The 16,076-nt window shown below is 50.9% G+C and overlaps 7 protein-coding genes across 7 annotated transcripts; 4 read left to right on the top strand and 3 right to left on the bottom strand.

Moving 5' to 3' along the window:
• Nucleotides 1-930: 930 nt before the first annotated feature.
• Nucleotides 931-1,974, bottom strand: N0V96_009014 (uncharacterized protein; the record flags this gene model as incomplete). The annotated part of the gene is made up of 1 exon (XM_053188952.2): nt 931-1,974. The coding sequence occupies one exon, from the start codon at nt 1,972-1,974 to the stop codon at nt 931-933; it is 1,044 nt and encodes a 347-aa protein (XP_053053718.2).
• Nucleotides 1,975-2,627: 653 nt separating this feature from the next.
• Nucleotides 2,628-3,852, top strand: N0V96_009015 (uncharacterized protein; the record flags this gene model as incomplete). Its single annotated transcript, XM_053188953.2, has 3 exons — nt 2,628-3,017; nt 3,065-3,491; nt 3,680-3,852. The coding sequence occupies 3 exons, from the start codon at nt 2,628-2,630 to the stop codon at nt 3,850-3,852; spliced, it is 990 nt and encodes a 329-aa protein (XP_053053719.2).
• A 2,444-nt stretch (nt 3,853-6,296) lies between these two features.
• Nucleotides 6,297-7,279, bottom strand: N0V96_009016 (uncharacterized protein; the record flags this gene model as incomplete). Its single annotated transcript, XM_065758517.1, has 5 exons — nt 6,297-6,457; nt 6,509-6,586; nt 6,655-6,732; nt 6,786-6,848; nt 7,042-7,279. 5 exons carry the CDS (start codon nt 7,277-7,279, stop codon nt 6,297-6,299), a joined length of 618 nt encoding a protein of 205 aa, XP_065612910.1.
• Nucleotides 7,280-8,834: 1,555 nt separating this feature from the next.
• Nucleotides 8,835-10,113, top strand: N0V96_009017 (uncharacterized protein; the record flags this gene model as incomplete). The annotated part of the gene is made up of 3 exons (XM_053188955.2): nt 8,835-9,049; nt 9,193-9,376; nt 9,430-10,113. 3 exons carry the CDS (start codon nt 8,835-8,837, stop codon nt 10,111-10,113), a joined length of 1,083 nt encoding a protein of 360 aa, XP_053053721.2.
• A 1,975-nt stretch (nt 10,114-12,088) lies between these two features.
• N0V96_009018 (uncharacterized protein) lies at nt 12,089-13,518 on the top strand (the record flags this gene model as incomplete). Its single annotated transcript, XM_065758518.1, has 3 exons — nt 12,089-12,191; nt 12,498-12,688; nt 13,261-13,518. The coding sequence occupies 3 exons, from the start codon at nt 12,089-12,091 to the stop codon at nt 13,516-13,518; spliced, it is 552 nt and encodes a 183-aa protein (XP_065612911.1).
• A 190-nt stretch (nt 13,519-13,708) lies between these two features.
• On the top strand, nt 13,709-14,374 carry N0V96_009019 (uncharacterized protein; the record flags this gene model as incomplete). Its single annotated transcript, XM_065758519.1, has 1 exon — nt 13,709-14,374. The coding sequence occupies one exon, from the start codon at nt 13,709-13,711 to the stop codon at nt 14,372-14,374; it is 666 nt and encodes a 221-aa protein (XP_065612912.1).
• Nucleotides 14,375-14,571: 197 nt separating this feature from the next.
• Nucleotides 14,572-15,938, bottom strand: N0V96_009020 (uncharacterized protein; the record flags this gene model as incomplete). The annotated part of the gene is made up of 2 exons (XM_053188958.2): nt 14,572-14,915; nt 14,984-15,938. 2 exons carry the CDS (start codon nt 15,936-15,938, stop codon nt 14,572-14,574), a joined length of 1,299 nt encoding a protein of 432 aa, XP_053053724.2.
• Nucleotides 15,939-16,076: the final 138 nt, after the last annotated feature.

A 16,076-nucleotide genomic window follows, 5' to 3' on the forward strand; every position in this document is an offset into this window, starting at 1 on the left:
GAGGGTTTCTTCGGAAGCCGCACCAAGTGAGAACCCATGAAGGTGGTAAGCTTTCTTTTGCAATTGGTTATTAAGTTGCTTCTGACTGGCTATTCATCATAGGAGCTTTTGCCGTTTTCGATCTTTCATGGTTGCAATCGATCCCATATATCATGCTACTCAGCTAACGCCCCTCCTCTTTGCCCGAATCCCTGAGTCCTTTTGCATCATTGCCAAGAGTTCAAAAGAGCCTCCTCCATTCGGCTATGCGGTATTCTCTAGAGTCTCAACGACAACAACTGTGTTGGGACGGGGTTCTGTTCACGTGCTGGGCTACCAGCAAGTCTTTGATGGAACCATCAAGCTCACACTCGTCAACTTCTCAACCTTGCACCATACTCTTTCTGTCTTTCCTGGCAACAAGAAGCCAACTGAGTAGGATCGAGCAAATACCAACCACGAGTACCGACAAGTTGACCGCATATGAGATTCGATATCTGGGGCCGAACACAGTGCTGAAGACGTGTGGACCCACGATGCCACTGCGTTATTTCGTTAACAGGATGATGGTCACTCGACGATGGATCTTTTTGAACATACCCGAACTGAGCACATGCGTTCGTCAGGCCAATACCGATTCCAGATGCTACGGTTCCTTCAAGCGCTCTGATACGCTCCGGCCAGATTACCGGGTACGCGCACCCAGCACAGGCTACAGAGACGATCAGGCAGATATAGCGCACGACCGGGTTATCGACAAAGAGGAGAATGATGTAGCACACGATGATTGTTGATTCGACTGCGCCCGTTAGCTGTGTGCTGAGCCTGAATAACTCCTCAGGCGACTTACTCCCTACGGCGGCCACCCATGGCCTGATCCATTTTCTCTGAAGCATAAAGCCCAAGGTGTTGAGAAGCAAGAAGGCTGAGACATACGGGGGCTATACGGTTTCAGTCGGACTCCCTCGACATAATTAAGATCAGACGCGTGCTTACAATGTTCATCAACTGAGAATATGCCGTAGTCGTGAAGCCCAGCTGGTAGATGACAGTCGGCAAGGCAAACCCGACCCCGAACCCTCCGATGCCATGGCAGATCCAGTACAAGCTGAATGTGTAAAGAGTCGGGTCCCGGGCCATGGCCTTCAAAGACTTGAAGTCCCAACTCGCTTCTCCCTTGGGCACAGAGCTAGCAAGTCTCTGCTTCATGTACAACCGCTCCTCTTCAGTCAACATCTTGGCCGACTCTGGATAGTCGGGCAACCAAAACGCAAAGAACGCAAGGAATATAGCCGGCAGTCCTTCTAGAATGAACAGCCACCGCCACCCGGACACGTTGCCGAGCTGGTCCATATACGAGATGGCATAGGCCAGCAATCCAGACAGCGCACTGGAAACCTGTCCCACGGAGTAAAAGAAGGCGATACGCTGCGGCATCTCCTCGGGCTTGTACCAGAACGCGTAGTGATACAAGACCGATGGGAAGAAGCCCGCTTCAGCCATGCCGATCGCGAAGCGGACACACATCATGCCCGAGAAGTTGTTTGCCGCGGCGGAGCAGCACGCAGACACACCCCATGCCATGATTAAGATGAACATCCATCTCGAGGGCCTGAAAAGCTTCAGCAAGATCGTATTGGTGGGCTCAAAGATGAGATAGCTGTATGAGAAGATTGAAAGCGTCCAAGCCCATTGTGATGGGTTGAGTCCAAGCTGCTTCTTGATGCCGGTACCGGCCTCGAGGTTGATGATGGCGGCGTTGGAGTAATTCGCACTGTCGATGACTCGAAAGACGTAGACGAGGGAGTAGAAACCCACGAGCCAGAGGTCAATCTTTCTCAATAGTTTCTTCTCAAACTCGGGTCGGGCATTGGTTGTGTCGGTCTCAGGGTCGGATGCATCTAGGCTTTCTGTCTTGATCGTCTTTTCGGGAAAGGTTTGTACGTGTTCGGCAACGTAGGCCAATGTGTTGATCGGCTCTCTGGATGTTGCCATCTTTGATGTCGTCGCGTAGCACCAAAAAGAAGCAAGAAATCCATCGACACAACTCAAGACGAAGATGGCGTCTCTACAGCCAACCAGTACAAGTACTTTTTCGCTCAAGTTTCAATCCTAGTTCCTAAAAGCCACGGGCCACGGGCCACGAACCATCAATGACCGATGCCGGATATCTCCCCTGGTGTTCTCAACTTTGCACTCATCACGACATGATAACGAGGATGGCGATATGTGTATTCATCCAATCCTGATTGATGATTAAAGGCCTGTCTTTCTTCAATTTGATCCTGGATGATAAGTGCGGCAACAACATCTCTCGGACTATGTCCGACTTCCGGGTAATACTTCCCCGTCTTTTTCTATCATTCGAGCACGTCTTGATCGAACTTGTCTGGATAAATGATGATCTGGGGTAGTAATCGGGAGTGTCTGGTAATTTCGTTGGCTGATGATGACGAGCACGTTGTTGGGGTTCCCAAGCACGCCATGGCCGATCGTGTGTCGACCCCGCGTGGGCGCCAGTAAGCTATCAAGCATGGAATCCTGTGATAGACTTCTATAAGGCGCTGACGGAAGATTGAATCGACTCGAAAAAACAGTGTCTTCGTTATTTGTCTCGCATTATTTCGTTTAAATAGGCAACATACACCATGACTCCCTCTGCGGTATCACCACCACCCTCCAATACCGACAAGCTGCTTGTCAAGCCCTGGTCCCGGCCACAACCAACAAAAGAAGATCTAGACTGGGCGCCTCTCACCACTATCGATCTTTCACGGTTTGATGAGCCAGGTGGAAAGCAAGAACTAGCGAATCAACTCTACGATGCCATCTCGCGAGTTGGGTTCTGGGTTGTGACTGGCACCGGCATCGATGATGAGCGTGTCCTGCGCCAGTTCAGCATTGGAAACACCTTCTTCAAAGAGCCAATCGAAGAAAAGCGGACTTATCCATGCAACTTTGCCGAAGGCGAGTATTTTGGATACAGGGAGAACGAAAGATGGCTTGGAGATACGGGTGTGAAGGAGAACATTGAGATGGTAAGTCCGGCTGATCATCATTGAAACAATGGCTAACGAGTTATCAGCTTAATATCCACAAGGACATCCCAGCTTGGAAGGACGTCGGTCGTCATCGGGTTGTTGAAGAGAACTGGAATGAGATTCGAGACTTCCACCGCGACGTGTGGGAAGTCGCGCGAAAGCTCTTCGTTCTCATCGCCATCATCTTGGAGCTCCCAGAGGACTATCTCGCTGATGCGCATGCTTATGACCAAGTATCAGATGATCACTTGAGGTACATGATCTACAACGCACGAACTGAAGAGGAGTGGGACAAAGCGCAAGCCTTCTCGACGGGCGGACATACAGATTTCGGCAGCTTGACCCTCCTCTTTTCACAACATGTTGCAGGTCTGCAAATCAGGACGCCAGAGGGAGAATGGAAGTATGTCAAGCCCGTGGAGGGTGGTATCACATGCAACGCGGCAGACACTCTGACGTTCCTCACAAACGGTAAGTGTTATTTATGAACCATCCGCGTTGGGAGTTGTTCTAATCATGAGAAGGATTCATCAAGTCAACAATCCACCGAGTTGTAAAGCCTCCGAAAGACCAAATCGATATTCCCCGTCTGGGACTTCTGTACTTTAGTCGACCGGGGGATCATACGCCGATGAGAACTCTTCCATCACCTCTGCTAGATCGCCTTGGTCTGATCAGAGATGAAGACCGAGACTTGAGCAGGCCAGTTCCATCTGGAACGGAATATGTGCGGGCAAGAGTGAAAGATGTGCATCACAAGAAGGTGCTTGATAAGCGCGAAGGAACGTCGTTTCAGTACAAAGGGTTGGAAGTCAAGAACCATTATGACTGAGATGAATGTGAATTTAACTGCAATTAATTTCATTCTACGAACTTTGTGACTCGACACTTCACTATTCTGTGATGTGTTGAGTTCGTCGACTTGAGATGGCATAACTTTTCCTGCAAATGGTGCATTGCCCTCTAAATGGGGCACTAAATGCTTTGGCCTCGGCTTAACAACATCAGTGTCTACTTCGTAATGAGATACATAAAAGAGAAGGAGATGAGGCCAATGACCACAAGTTCTCTAACAAAGCTAAGTACCGTATCAAAACTATGCTATACCTACAAGCAGCTAGCTGCACCTCAGTTGAGATGATTCTACCAATCAACGCCTGTAGTCGGGATGACAGGCGTCCGCCACGATTAAGGGTATTGCGGACCAACACGCGCCCATTCAAGGTAATCAATAGGCATCACAAAGAGGGGTATGAAGGCTGATACGTTCTCAAGACGGTCACGGCGTTGAAATCATCCAAGCATCAACCCCAACTTCACCGTACGCAATGCCGGATTTCGACGATGACTGCGCCTGGCCGCGTCGGCTATTGCATGTACCTTCTATGACATCAGTGCAGTGGGCGGCTGGCGATTATTACGGAAACGATCGCGCGCCCAGATACATCGCTATCTCGTACACGTGGGGTAGATGGCGATTGAAGAGTGCGACACAACATCCAGACGTGAAAGGCCTCCCGGTCAAAGGCGTTACCTGGGAAATGCCACGAGTAGACCCAGATCATTTCACGATGGGTGAAATGGAGAATCTGTTGAGATCGGCTTTGAAACTCTCAGCGGAGGTCAGAGGTAACTGAAAATATGCAAAAGGGTAACCCTTGGCTCCGCAGCAACGCGTCGCTAACGACAAGTAGCCTTCGATAATCCTGGCGAACCGGTCCCCCAAATCCACCATGTCTGGCTAGATGTAGCTTGCATTGACCAGACGCGGGGATCGGCAGAAATGGCCTTGGAGGTTGGCCGTCAAGCGAAAATATTCAAGGGAGCCACGCACACAATTGCGTGGTTGACAAAGCTTTCCCGTCAGGGGTACTTATTACAGGTTGAAAAACTCCAACAGCAGGCCAAATTATCACGAGCTGAGGCAGAGAGCGGCATTGACCAAGTCCAACGCGGCCTGGACAACACCAGGCTAGAGATAGAACTTCTCAGCCTGGATCCATGGTTCTCGTCTCTCTGGACGTTGCAAGAAGCCTATCTCTGCCCACAGGCAATGTTTATTTCCAGACAGGGGGAGTTCATGAACCCCACTGAGGTTGACAATTCTGCCGAACGCCCCATGTTGCTGAGCGACTTCATCGACTACTGTGACCACATGATGACTATAGTGACTTCACACGAGAAGAAGCCACAAACTATCGAGCCAGACGACAAGTACCTGCTAGCACTGAAGCACTCAATTGAGCGCAGCGGTATGATTGGCCTCCGATCAAGTCTTCCAGTCACCCTCCTTGGAGCTGCTCGCCATAGGACAACGACTCGCGCCACGGATCGTGTGTATGGAATCATGCAGATCTTTGGATTCCAGCTGGGAAAGTCCAGGCCGGGCTGTGACCCACAAGTCGAATTCTCCCTTCCAGAACTGGAGGATGAGCTCGGTCGAGAGCTCCTCATCCGAGAACCTATTATGAGCCAAATGCATATTTTTGAGATTCCTCCCCAAGCCGGGAAGAGGTGGAGAATCTCTCATGACTCTCAACCTACAAGGCGTCTAAATTATGGAGATGGCAAGTCAGTCTTCGATGCCATGTCGGTAAAAGCAGAGCTCTCAACCGTTGCTCTCGGCGGCGCTAAATGGGGGCACTTCAGCGGTAAAGTCTGCAAATTTAGCAAGCTGGTCGAAATTTGGAATACCAAAAGAGGATGGAGCGGCGGAAACATTGATCTGGATGGTCCGGAACAATGGACCGCTGTTCATGGGCCTGAACTTGCCCGCAAAGAAGCGGTTGCTTTCAGTCAACAGCACCCAGACGCAGTTCTCTTACTTCTGGGCCTTGCAGAGATTAAAGCACCTCCTTACGACTGGAGCATGCCGGTAGGTCTCTTGCTTGTTCCCTTCAGTGGCCAGTCCGGGATTTCGGAGACTTTGGATGTTTGGCTGCGAGTCGGTATCTGTCAATGGTGGACAAGCACCGATCCAGATCACAGTCCTGAAGTAGTGAGAACCTTGCAAGGCGAGTCGAAAGATTGGATTTTAAGTGCTGGCGCTTTTGGGTAATCAAACATGAGAGAAAGGATTGTAATCTCAATGATGAAAAGAGTTTGGTTCTCACAATATACCTCTTGAATTCGTATTGGAATTGAATGGTCCATGAGCATATGGCGTCCAGAGGTCATGTGCAAATGTTCGAATGTATTTACAGTTTCTTTCGTTTGAAAATATATGCAAACACAAAGAAACAAGTCAAAGACAGCTACAGCCTCAATGGCGAACCGCTATTCGGCCTTCTGCGTTGGGATATTGAGAGTGCTGAAATTCCAAGTCTTGCCACCGTCAGGAGATGACATGTCGCCACCGGTAGCGCCATGTTCCCAGCCTCCGGTATGCCCAAAACTCTGGTCAGCCTGGCTGAGCACAATGGAGACATCTTCCCAGCCTGTGTCATCGTCAGTTGCCGACTCTCATGCGGAAGATTCGGTTTGCTTACTGTGGGCGGGGTGCTCAGCGCAGCCACCGGACGCGCACTCGATAGAGATGTAAAAGATGTTTCCTTTCTGTCCCTTGCCTTCAAAGTATTTTTCAGTTTTTGATACAATAGGTAGGGCGATAGAAAGGAAGTGACAATTCACTTACTGGTTGAGACTGAGGAAGCGAGTTTGTTGTCAATGTAGACATCTTGGTCCCAGAGATTGGTTGCCGAGTTCAACTTGTCTGCCGATATCTTTAGTTATCACATTACCTAGCTTCCGGCTGAGATGACTCACAATGCGTCCTAATCGTAGATCCGGGTGATGCAGTGACGGGGTCACCGACGGTGGGATTTGAGCCTGTTGCAGCATCATGTCAGACGGGGTCTTTGACGGCCCAACTCGAATCTAGCACAACCGCACCACTCACCAACCAGAGTGTACGCGAAGTTACACCAACTTTTTCCTCCATCGTTACAGTACGACCTTCGAAGCGCGGTCAGTCACGTATCTCAACGCAGCCAGGAGACAGATCATCTTTCTTCTTACCCACTAGGAGAGTTGGAAGTCACGCCTTGCAGGAACGATGCCTGGTTCTCCATCATGATGGCACTCCATATCGCGACGTCTCCTGAGACAGAGCTAGGCAGCTTAGGAAGAACTAGGGTGGCACTGGCTTCCTGGATGTAGGCTGCGCCATTGGTGAAGAGGGAAACGATATCGGAGTTCGCCTGGGTTAGCCCAACAAGTGTTGCGAGCACGCCCCCGATAGCTTTGCTGGGTCCCTTCATGATCGCTGGCTGAGGTCTGACGAATACTAAGAAAGTTCGAACGTAAACTTTTGTTTCGTCTCTGCGCAATGTGCCAGAGGGAAAAAGGCAACAGGATAGAGTCTAACAACCTTATATGAATAAATTTGGTACCCCTGAAAGACGAAGAACCCCTGAGGTTGGGAGCCCGCACATGATGGGACGAACAGATTGAGACGGAAAAGCTCTATTCGGAACTGGGTCTGGAATGATTCGCCTAGCAACCTCCTGGCACCTGGAACCTATGGCTCCGCAGGGTTCTGTTCCCAAACGTCCTTTTGAGAGTGACAGTGTAATTATTCCGTCCGATATACGACCCCGGGTGGGGTTGAGAGACAAAGATTAATATATGCATATCGTTAGCGCGTTTCTCAAATTGAGTGCAATGATGCCGGGACCCGGAGTAGCCCGCTTTTCTCGCACGCACGATTGATTCCACCTGCACGCACTCTAAGTGTCGGGAGTTCAGTTGAATAACCGGTCTAAAAAGGCAGAAAGGGGGTATGGTACGACATCAGAAGAGAATCTGTAAAAATTTATCCTTGAGCCTTAGGCCCGCTTCCTATACTAGCAGCTATCTCTTGATTCGCGATGATGCCTTCTGTTGCGCTTGCGAGCCGAGCCAACGTTACGCGGCGTCATAGTCGCCTTTTGTGAGCCAACGCCGCGGTAGCTTAGATTTATTGCGCTCCAGGGACGGAATTGTGTGGCTCAGATACCTTAGGTACGGTTAGCTCACCGAAGGGGCTGCAAAATACGCGTATGTGACTCTTACTTTACCACCTCGATAACGTAGTCGACCTAAAATCAAGGCCGTAGTGTACAGTTTTGGGCACTGAATACTTCACAGCACGTGCAGGATCGCTGGCCGGAAACTGGATACGAAAAAGTAATACGACAACTCAATACGACAGATCGATGCTAAGAGTCCATTGGGGAATTGGCACGTAATATCTATTCGAGGGAAGGCCTCAGCCAAATTTCTGTACGTAAGATGCTCGTCACCGAAAGTCGGGATACGCGGAGACTCATTGCGGGTTTGTTCCAAGGAGTGCAAGTAATGATAGTGACGGACTTTGAATCGAGCTTGTGAAGCACCAAGCACGCGTGACGGAGAGTAAAATCCTCGGTTTGAAAAAATTGCTTAAAACGACGACCTCCCGCCTAATCCGAGAGAGATCGATCTTTTCAGACGTAACAACAGCCGCAATGACTTCTTCACGCATTGCAATCGTGCTGATTACACTCATTGTTGGTTCAGTCCGAGCCGAAAGCTGCAAATGCGTAAGTCCCGTGTGAACTTATTTAATTTGGAAGACACTTCTAACATATTATCTGTATAGTCGCCTCAGGACCCCTGTTGGCCTCTGGCATCGGATTGGGACACGCTCAATAGAACACTTGACGGAGGTTTGATACAGTTCAACCCGCCGGGTCAGTCTGCTACTCATCTCAGCCCGATTACAACCAGGATGCCTGTGATAGTCTTATCACCCAGTATTCCACATGGGCATTCAATTCAGGGAACCCGGCCAGCATGGGCACGAAAGATGCCTGCGATCCAATCTACCCCAACGGCACCAGTATTTTTGGTAATACTCAAGCAGGAGCCACAGGCTGCTCCCTTGGTGCACTCTCCCCTTACGTGGTGAATGCTACTGAGGCGGGCCACCTTCAAGCTGCGTTGGAGTTTGCTGAGGATCATAACCTGCGTCTGAATATCAAGAACACCGGACATGGTGGCAAGCTGAGGTACGAGCGACCCCTGTGGTTTTCGCTTCGCTTTCAAAATAGCTCACAGAAACTTCATGTAGAAGTTCAGCTCCGGGTAGCTTGTCGTACGTAACCAGCATGTGACGAGCTGTATTGTCTGCATAAAACCTGACTGTTTATAGTATATCGACGCATCACATGAAGTCTTCCGTCTTTCACGAAACATTTCAGCCTACCGGCTGTTCTGTCAACGCCAGCAGACGCGGTGCCCGAATGGCGGCTACTATTGGTGCAGGAATACAAGATGGAGAGCTCTTCGAGGCACTGGCCGGCCACAATGCGTTCGGAACTGGCGGAACTAATAAAGTGAGTACAAGCTTGCCAATTCACGTAATGTCTATTACTGATCCCAGATCTAGGACGTTGGCGTTGTTGGGTGGTCGACAGGCGGAGGGCACGGGTTCATGACAGGAGCGTATGGCCAAGGAGCGGACAACATCATTGAGGCATCTATCGTCACGCCCAACGGGGATGTCGTCGTGGTCAACGAATGCCAGCATGAAGATCTTTTCTGGGCTATTCGCGGTGGCGGTGGCGGCACCCTTGGTGTCATCCTGAACTTGACTCTTCGGGCATATCCTTTGCCCGATGTCACTCTGTTCGGGATCAACACAGCCGCTAAGAATGGTACTTCAACCAAAACCTGGTGGGAGCTTGTAGCAAGATTCCATACGCTCATACCAGCCCTCCGAGATCAAGGACTTCACGGATATTGGTCCATGGGCGCTGCATCCAGAGCACTGGGTGGCTCATTCTTCCTGTGGAATGCCGACAACGCAACAGTCGCTCGAGTCACGGCACCCCTGCAGGAATTCTTCAAGAACTCGTCTGACTTGATCGCATATACTGCTGCACTCATCAAATTGCCTACCTTTTATGACCTTGTGAAGCAGCTGCCAGCTCTCGGCGACATGAGCAGGAACAGCGCGACATCGGCCTCCAGGCTCATCTCACGAGATGTCCTGACGCAGAACCAGACAGCTTTTGTGGAGACTTTGGAGAAGCTCGCTGAAAATAACGTTGAGAGCCTAGTAGGTTCATGAAAGCTCCCGTCAATACATCTTGATTACTCACCTGATTCTAGACGCAAGACAGTATCTCTTTCTTGGGTACTATGACGATCAGCTCCAAGCCAGTCAATAATTCGCTCAACCCCGTGTGGCGGCGTGCTTCAGTCCACCTCATCGTTTCGCAGTCTTATCCCGCTACTCTTTCGTCGGTCGAGACCCAGAAAGTTGTGAGCGACATGACATTTAACAAGCTCAATCTTTTGCGAGAGCTGGACCCATCTTCAGGAGCATACTTGAATGAGGTGAGTATCGCCTACGCTTCGATGACAGCTTGCAATTTCTGACTGAGATCTAGGCGAACGATTTGGAGCCTGGCTGGCAATGGTCCTTCTTCGGAGAGAACTATGGTCGCCTTCTCACGCTCAAGGATAAGTATGACCCAAATGGGCTTCTGTGGTGCAACAAATGTGTCGGAAGCGAGCAATGGGTGATAGTCCAGAATGGTAGTCTTTGTCCTGCGTAAGCCTTTCACCAATAGTACTTGGACATTTAGTCCGGTATTCAGGTGCTCGGCAGGCAGCAATGCATTCTTATCTACTCATCGAGTTGAAAGTTGTATATAATGACTGCAGAAACAAGAAGTATCCAAGTATTCACTCAGTCCTCTAAATGCAATTATTTCTAACAAGCATGCTCCCGGTTGCGCTGCTCGCCGTAAAACTCTCTTCAGACTGATGGAGGACCTTTTCCGGCACTATGTCTGCCCTTTGCCCGGAGCTCTTGCAGGAATGTACCTACCTCCAATCTCAATGACACGGAATGCCGCGAGCTTTGCCCTAGCCCAGTAACAACGGATCCTTGCTGTCTGGCTTCTCTCTGGTTCATGCAGCGTCTACGTGGTAGGTGCCATTCATCTCTCACTCTATTGTCATTGGCCGTTGAGGCGCATTTTCTTGATCGATTGACAATCAACCCAAGTGATCCCGGGGCAGCAAGGCACATTTCTGATATGCCTCGCCTTCTTACGCCAAATAGTGCAAGGCGTCTCGCACCGGTGGCTGGCAGCGACCTGTGACAGTTGCGAATCATCTTGTGCCAACAGATATCACAGTGCCTGAAGACCCTGGATGGAATTAGGCGCTAGTAGCGACATTGAGATGCTACTGGACGGGGGTTCTCGGCTTATCCAGCTATGTTCACTAGCTGCATGCAGGTTCCCGGCTGGGCGCACCATCGGACAACTCTTGGGTTGCCTTTTGGTTCGCCTTGGTGACCGGAGGGGCACATAAATCTTCCAAAAAATTGCCCTGGTGGAGATTTCATCAACCTTGAGCAACGAGATACCGCATACAGCGATGGTCAAATGACCGAGTCGGTACCCAATCCCCTTCCCGCCCTGACGGGTTGGGATAACGACAATTCAGCCTTTCTCACCAACGCCCACGACAACGATGTCGAGGCAAATCGGGAATCTTTCCCCTTTCTTTACGACGACTTGGACCAGCCCGAAACTCTCAAAAACTCCGCGGAGTCTTTACAACGTAATGCGAAAGCGGCTGTCCAGCGATACTATCATTTAGAGAACGAGCTGGACCTCGTTGTCTCATTGAAATTTTGGAATCACTGGAACCAGGGTTATCATGTGACTGGATTGGATACCGCTTTTCTCATCCTGGCAGCATATCACCCCGAGCTTGTAATCCGACTTTACTTTCTGCTCAAGCAGATTGTACTTCTGGGTAACATTGATGAGAACCCCCCAAGTTTGGACATATCTAGATTCTCAAAGGGATATTACCCAATGTACCTATTACAACAGCATGCTTTGCTTTCCTCTCCTTATAGATGGGAATGGAACGAGGTGTTCGTCACTTGGAGGGGCGGTTCACTCTCGCAATTACGCGACAGGGTTGTCTCATTTGATTTGGCTCTCCAGAAGTTACGAGAGAGCTGGTCGGTACTCCAAAAGTTGATGGACAGCCTCCGAAAGGAAGTTCCCCTAGATGGCATGGAGAAGGTGCGCACGGGTGTGATCGCGACATTTGCCTTTTTTGATGGCCATGTTCAGGAGTGCCGAGACCTCATCGACACTCTGGAGAAGGAAGGGGAAGGTTAGTACAATTTCAATGGCGAATTCATTGTTTCCTTGTGATATCCTGTATTGACCTCATGCTAAGTAAAAGTAATTATAGCAAAGGGCTCACTTGTCCCTGAAACCGGCATTTTCGAGCTCCCTTCAATATCTTCCGCCGTTGAGGAGGAGATGAGAACTGGAGACAACTATATGGCACCCTGGAACAGACCAGTCCCGAAGGAGCCGAGGCTCTGGCGCACTATCTGCCTTTCTCTCGTTACTTGGCTCGTCGTAGTTTCTCTCCCCTTTACAGTCCTTTCAACCTTTCTTTGCGAAGCCCCAGACGGCGTTCCCATGTACGACAGCAACTTCTACTCGACGCTGAGCCAGCAACTCTTGGGCTTCGGCGGGCTTTATGCCATTGTGAAGCCTCAGGTCATGCAATGGCTTGCTGCCATTGGATGGTTCAAGGAGGAAGGAGAGGAACCTCCCAAGGGCATAGAGACTAAATGGCCTATCACTTTCAACTGCCTGGTCAGCCTGGCTTTTGTCACTCAATTGGCTAGCGCGCCGGTCTACCCGTATTATCCTCAGTCCAGTATCCCGCTCGGTGCTGTCGCGGCGATCTGTGCCAACCTTGCGACATTGCTCATCATTGAAGACACTGGGAGCCAGATTGTGGGGTTAAATGAGGAGGTAATGTTCCTACGCTCAAGAGCTTAAAGAGCCTTCGGAGCATGGGAAAATTTAGAACAAGTATCGACAGGCCTGAGACATGCATAGAACTGAGATATAATTCGGCTTCATCAATTATGATATCTCAATCGTCTCTCATTAGTTCAAATTGAATTGGCATGAACAATGAGGCGCATCGGTGGCTTTGGTCGTCGGGTCTGCCATGTTCTCTGTCCCATGACGAACCACCTCTGCTAGCTTATGTCTACACCACGTATAATGCCTCATCTTTTCCATTCCCGGAAAGTTTCTGCACTCCCAACCTGCCAAACTGATCAAGGCTTCTTCCTAAAATGAAGTCCCTCTAAGTCTGCCAAAATGAACACAACGTGGAAAAATCCGCGGAATCCTCTATGCTTTGTCCTGACCAGCCGTCCCTATTCCGCAATTCCGCCCTCGACTTGGTGAGCAGAAACCCGAGCAAGAGCAACGAACCAATCATTGATCTCAATTCCATAGCTTTCTCATACGATGCCAACATCCGTTCCCCGCAGTCGGCTTGCCGCTGGGGTCCTGCTTCCCCGCAGGAACCTCCCGGGTGGCTGCAGCTCGCCTCCTTGTCCGAGCACATCCTCGCCGGCATAGGAAGGCTAGGAGCGGTTCTCCTACGCCCTTCGCGTGTCGAGTAGATCCCTCAAGCAAGCGGAATTGTCATGCTTACACGTGTGTGATGTATCAACCATGAGATCAGTGAAATAAGACCGAGCCCAAGTTCAGATGTGCCATTAGACTGGCCTCCTTTCATCTTGAAGCTTCTTCGTGAACCCCAAACTACCAACTACCAGTAATTGACGTGTTAACCAACATTGAACCAACAAGATGTCCGACCAAGACTACATCCTCTACTCCTACTTCCGCTCCTCCTGCTCAGCCCGCCTCCGCATCGCCCTCAACCTCAAATCCATCCCCTACACCACAATCCCAACCAACCTCCTCAAAGACGAACACCTCTCCGACACCCATCGCGCCCTCAACCCCTCCGCCAGCGTACCCCTCCTTGTCAACCGGTCCGACGCAGACTTCAAAGTCACACAATCCGTCGCCGCCCTCGAGTACCTCGAAGAAACCCATTCGTCTTCCACGCCCCTCCTCCCCAAGGACGCAAAGACGCGCGCCGTGGTCCGGAGCCTGGTCAATATTGTCGCCTGCGACATCCAGCCCGTGACGAATATGCGGATCATGAGGCGGATCAGGGCCATGGGCGGAAATGCGGAACAGTGGAACCGCGAGTTGATGGCGGATGGGTTTGCGGCGTACGAGGCTGTTGCGAAGGAGTGGGCGGGGAGTTGCTCTGTTGGTGATGAGATTTCGTTGGCGGATGTGTGTTTGTTGCCTGCGTATTGGAATGCTGAGAGGTTTGGGGTGGATTTGAGCCCGTATCCGACTGTGAGGAAGATTGCGGAGGGGTTGAAGGAGCATCCGGCTGTTGTGAAGGCGCATTACTTTAACCAGCCTGATACTCCTGATGAATTGAGGGCGAAATAGATGTAAAACATAGGTCATTCCAAGTTAATGAGCCAGATGGACGAATTGAGCCAGTTTTCCCTTCGCCATCTCATGATCATTAAGTGACCAAGATAATCAGAAATGTCACCGAATGAAGCTCATATTTAATGCGCACGAAACGAAAGACTTTTCATTAATTGACGCTCATTTCTATCTCTCAATCACAATTGTCGCGATCAGAAGAGCTTCAGCGCAGCCTCAATCTTGCCGGAAACCTCACCGAATCCAACTAATGCGCCCTCCTGGCCGCTCCAGCCGCGGATGATGAGGGTATCGCCATCCTGCAGGAACTTACGCTCCTCGCCTCCGGTCAATTGCACGGCCTGCTTGCCTCCCTGCGTCTGCTCGAGGATACTTCCCTCGGTGCCGGGCTCTGTGCCGGAAATTGTGCCGGATCCGAGCAGATCGCCCGGTCGCAGGTTGCAGCCGGTGATTGTGTGGTGCGCAATCATCTGCGGCCATGACCAGAGCAGGTTCTTTGAGTTGGTGCGGCTGATTGTTGTCTTGTTTCCGCTGGCGGCTGGAGAAGTGACACATGTTAGCATCTTCCATGAGGGAATGGTGCAAGGGATCAGGGTGAGAACGCACTAATTATGTCAACTTCAAGGTCGACGCCCAGAACGTTGTTCTTCTTGCTCTCGCGCAGGTAAGGCTGCAACTCCGTCTTGTTCTCGATACCTGCCGTCTTGGCTCCGTCTAATGCATCCGCGAGAACAACCCACGGGCTGATACTCGTGCCCAAGTTCTTCGACGTAAAGGGTCCCAGAGGGACATACTCCCACGCCTGAATGTCGCGCGCGCTCCAATCGTTCATAAGAACGTAGCCAAAAATATGCTCTTCGGCCTGGTCGACAGGCACCGGCTCACCAAGCTTATTCTCCCGACAGAGAAACATGCCCATCTCCAGCTCAATGTCGAGTCTCTGGCACGGTGCGAGCGTGGGCACCTTGGGCTCAGCCTTGGGATCCTTGAGGATCTGGCCCCACGGTCTGCGGATGGGCGTGCCGGACACGACGACGCTGCTCGCGCGACCGTGGTACGCGACGGGGAGGTGCACGTAATTCGGCTGTAGGGCGTTGTCTGGGCCACGGAAGAGCACGCCGACGTTGTAGGCGTGGTTCTTGCCGGCGTAGAAGTCGGTATAGTCGCCAATGGCGAGGGGCAGGTGGTTCTGGATCTCAGAGAAGGGGATCAGAGCCGTCTTGCGCAGATCGGCGTTGTCTTTGAGGAGGCCTGCGTGCGGGGTGTTTTCGGCGAGGATGGACTGCAGATATGTGCGGACTTCTCTGTGGACTTTGCGGCCTAGGGCGGCGAAGTCGTTTAGTGTGGCCGAGGAGAAGACGGAGACGTGTTCTTGGATGGAGGGCAGCGCGTGGAAGCCACCGGCCTTTGCGAAGGCCTTGAGATCGAGGACATTGTCGCCAATGGCGATGGCGGGTCGATGAGTCTGGTCTGAGGTTGTGGAGATGATGCCGAAGGGAATGTTTGCCAACGAGAAGTGGCTTTTGGGGGATACAGAGACCCAAGATTGCGTGTTTGACATGATGGCGTTTTTTCGTTGATTCGAAGAGGATATGATGACAACGAAGAATGCTTCAACATGCAATAACGAGAAGATGTCTCTCTGTTCTTCAAGAGTTCTAGAGAAGATGAAGCTTCGAGCTTTCAGGGCCTTAGTGTG

This window comes from Colletotrichum fioriniae (genome assembly GCF_027942845.1).
Source record: "Colletotrichum fioriniae strain IMI 355084 chromosome Unknown scaffold_11, whole genome shotgun sequence".
Taxonomy (NCBI): domain Eukaryota; kingdom Fungi; phylum Ascomycota; class Sordariomycetes; order Glomerellales; family Glomerellaceae; genus Colletotrichum; species Colletotrichum fioriniae.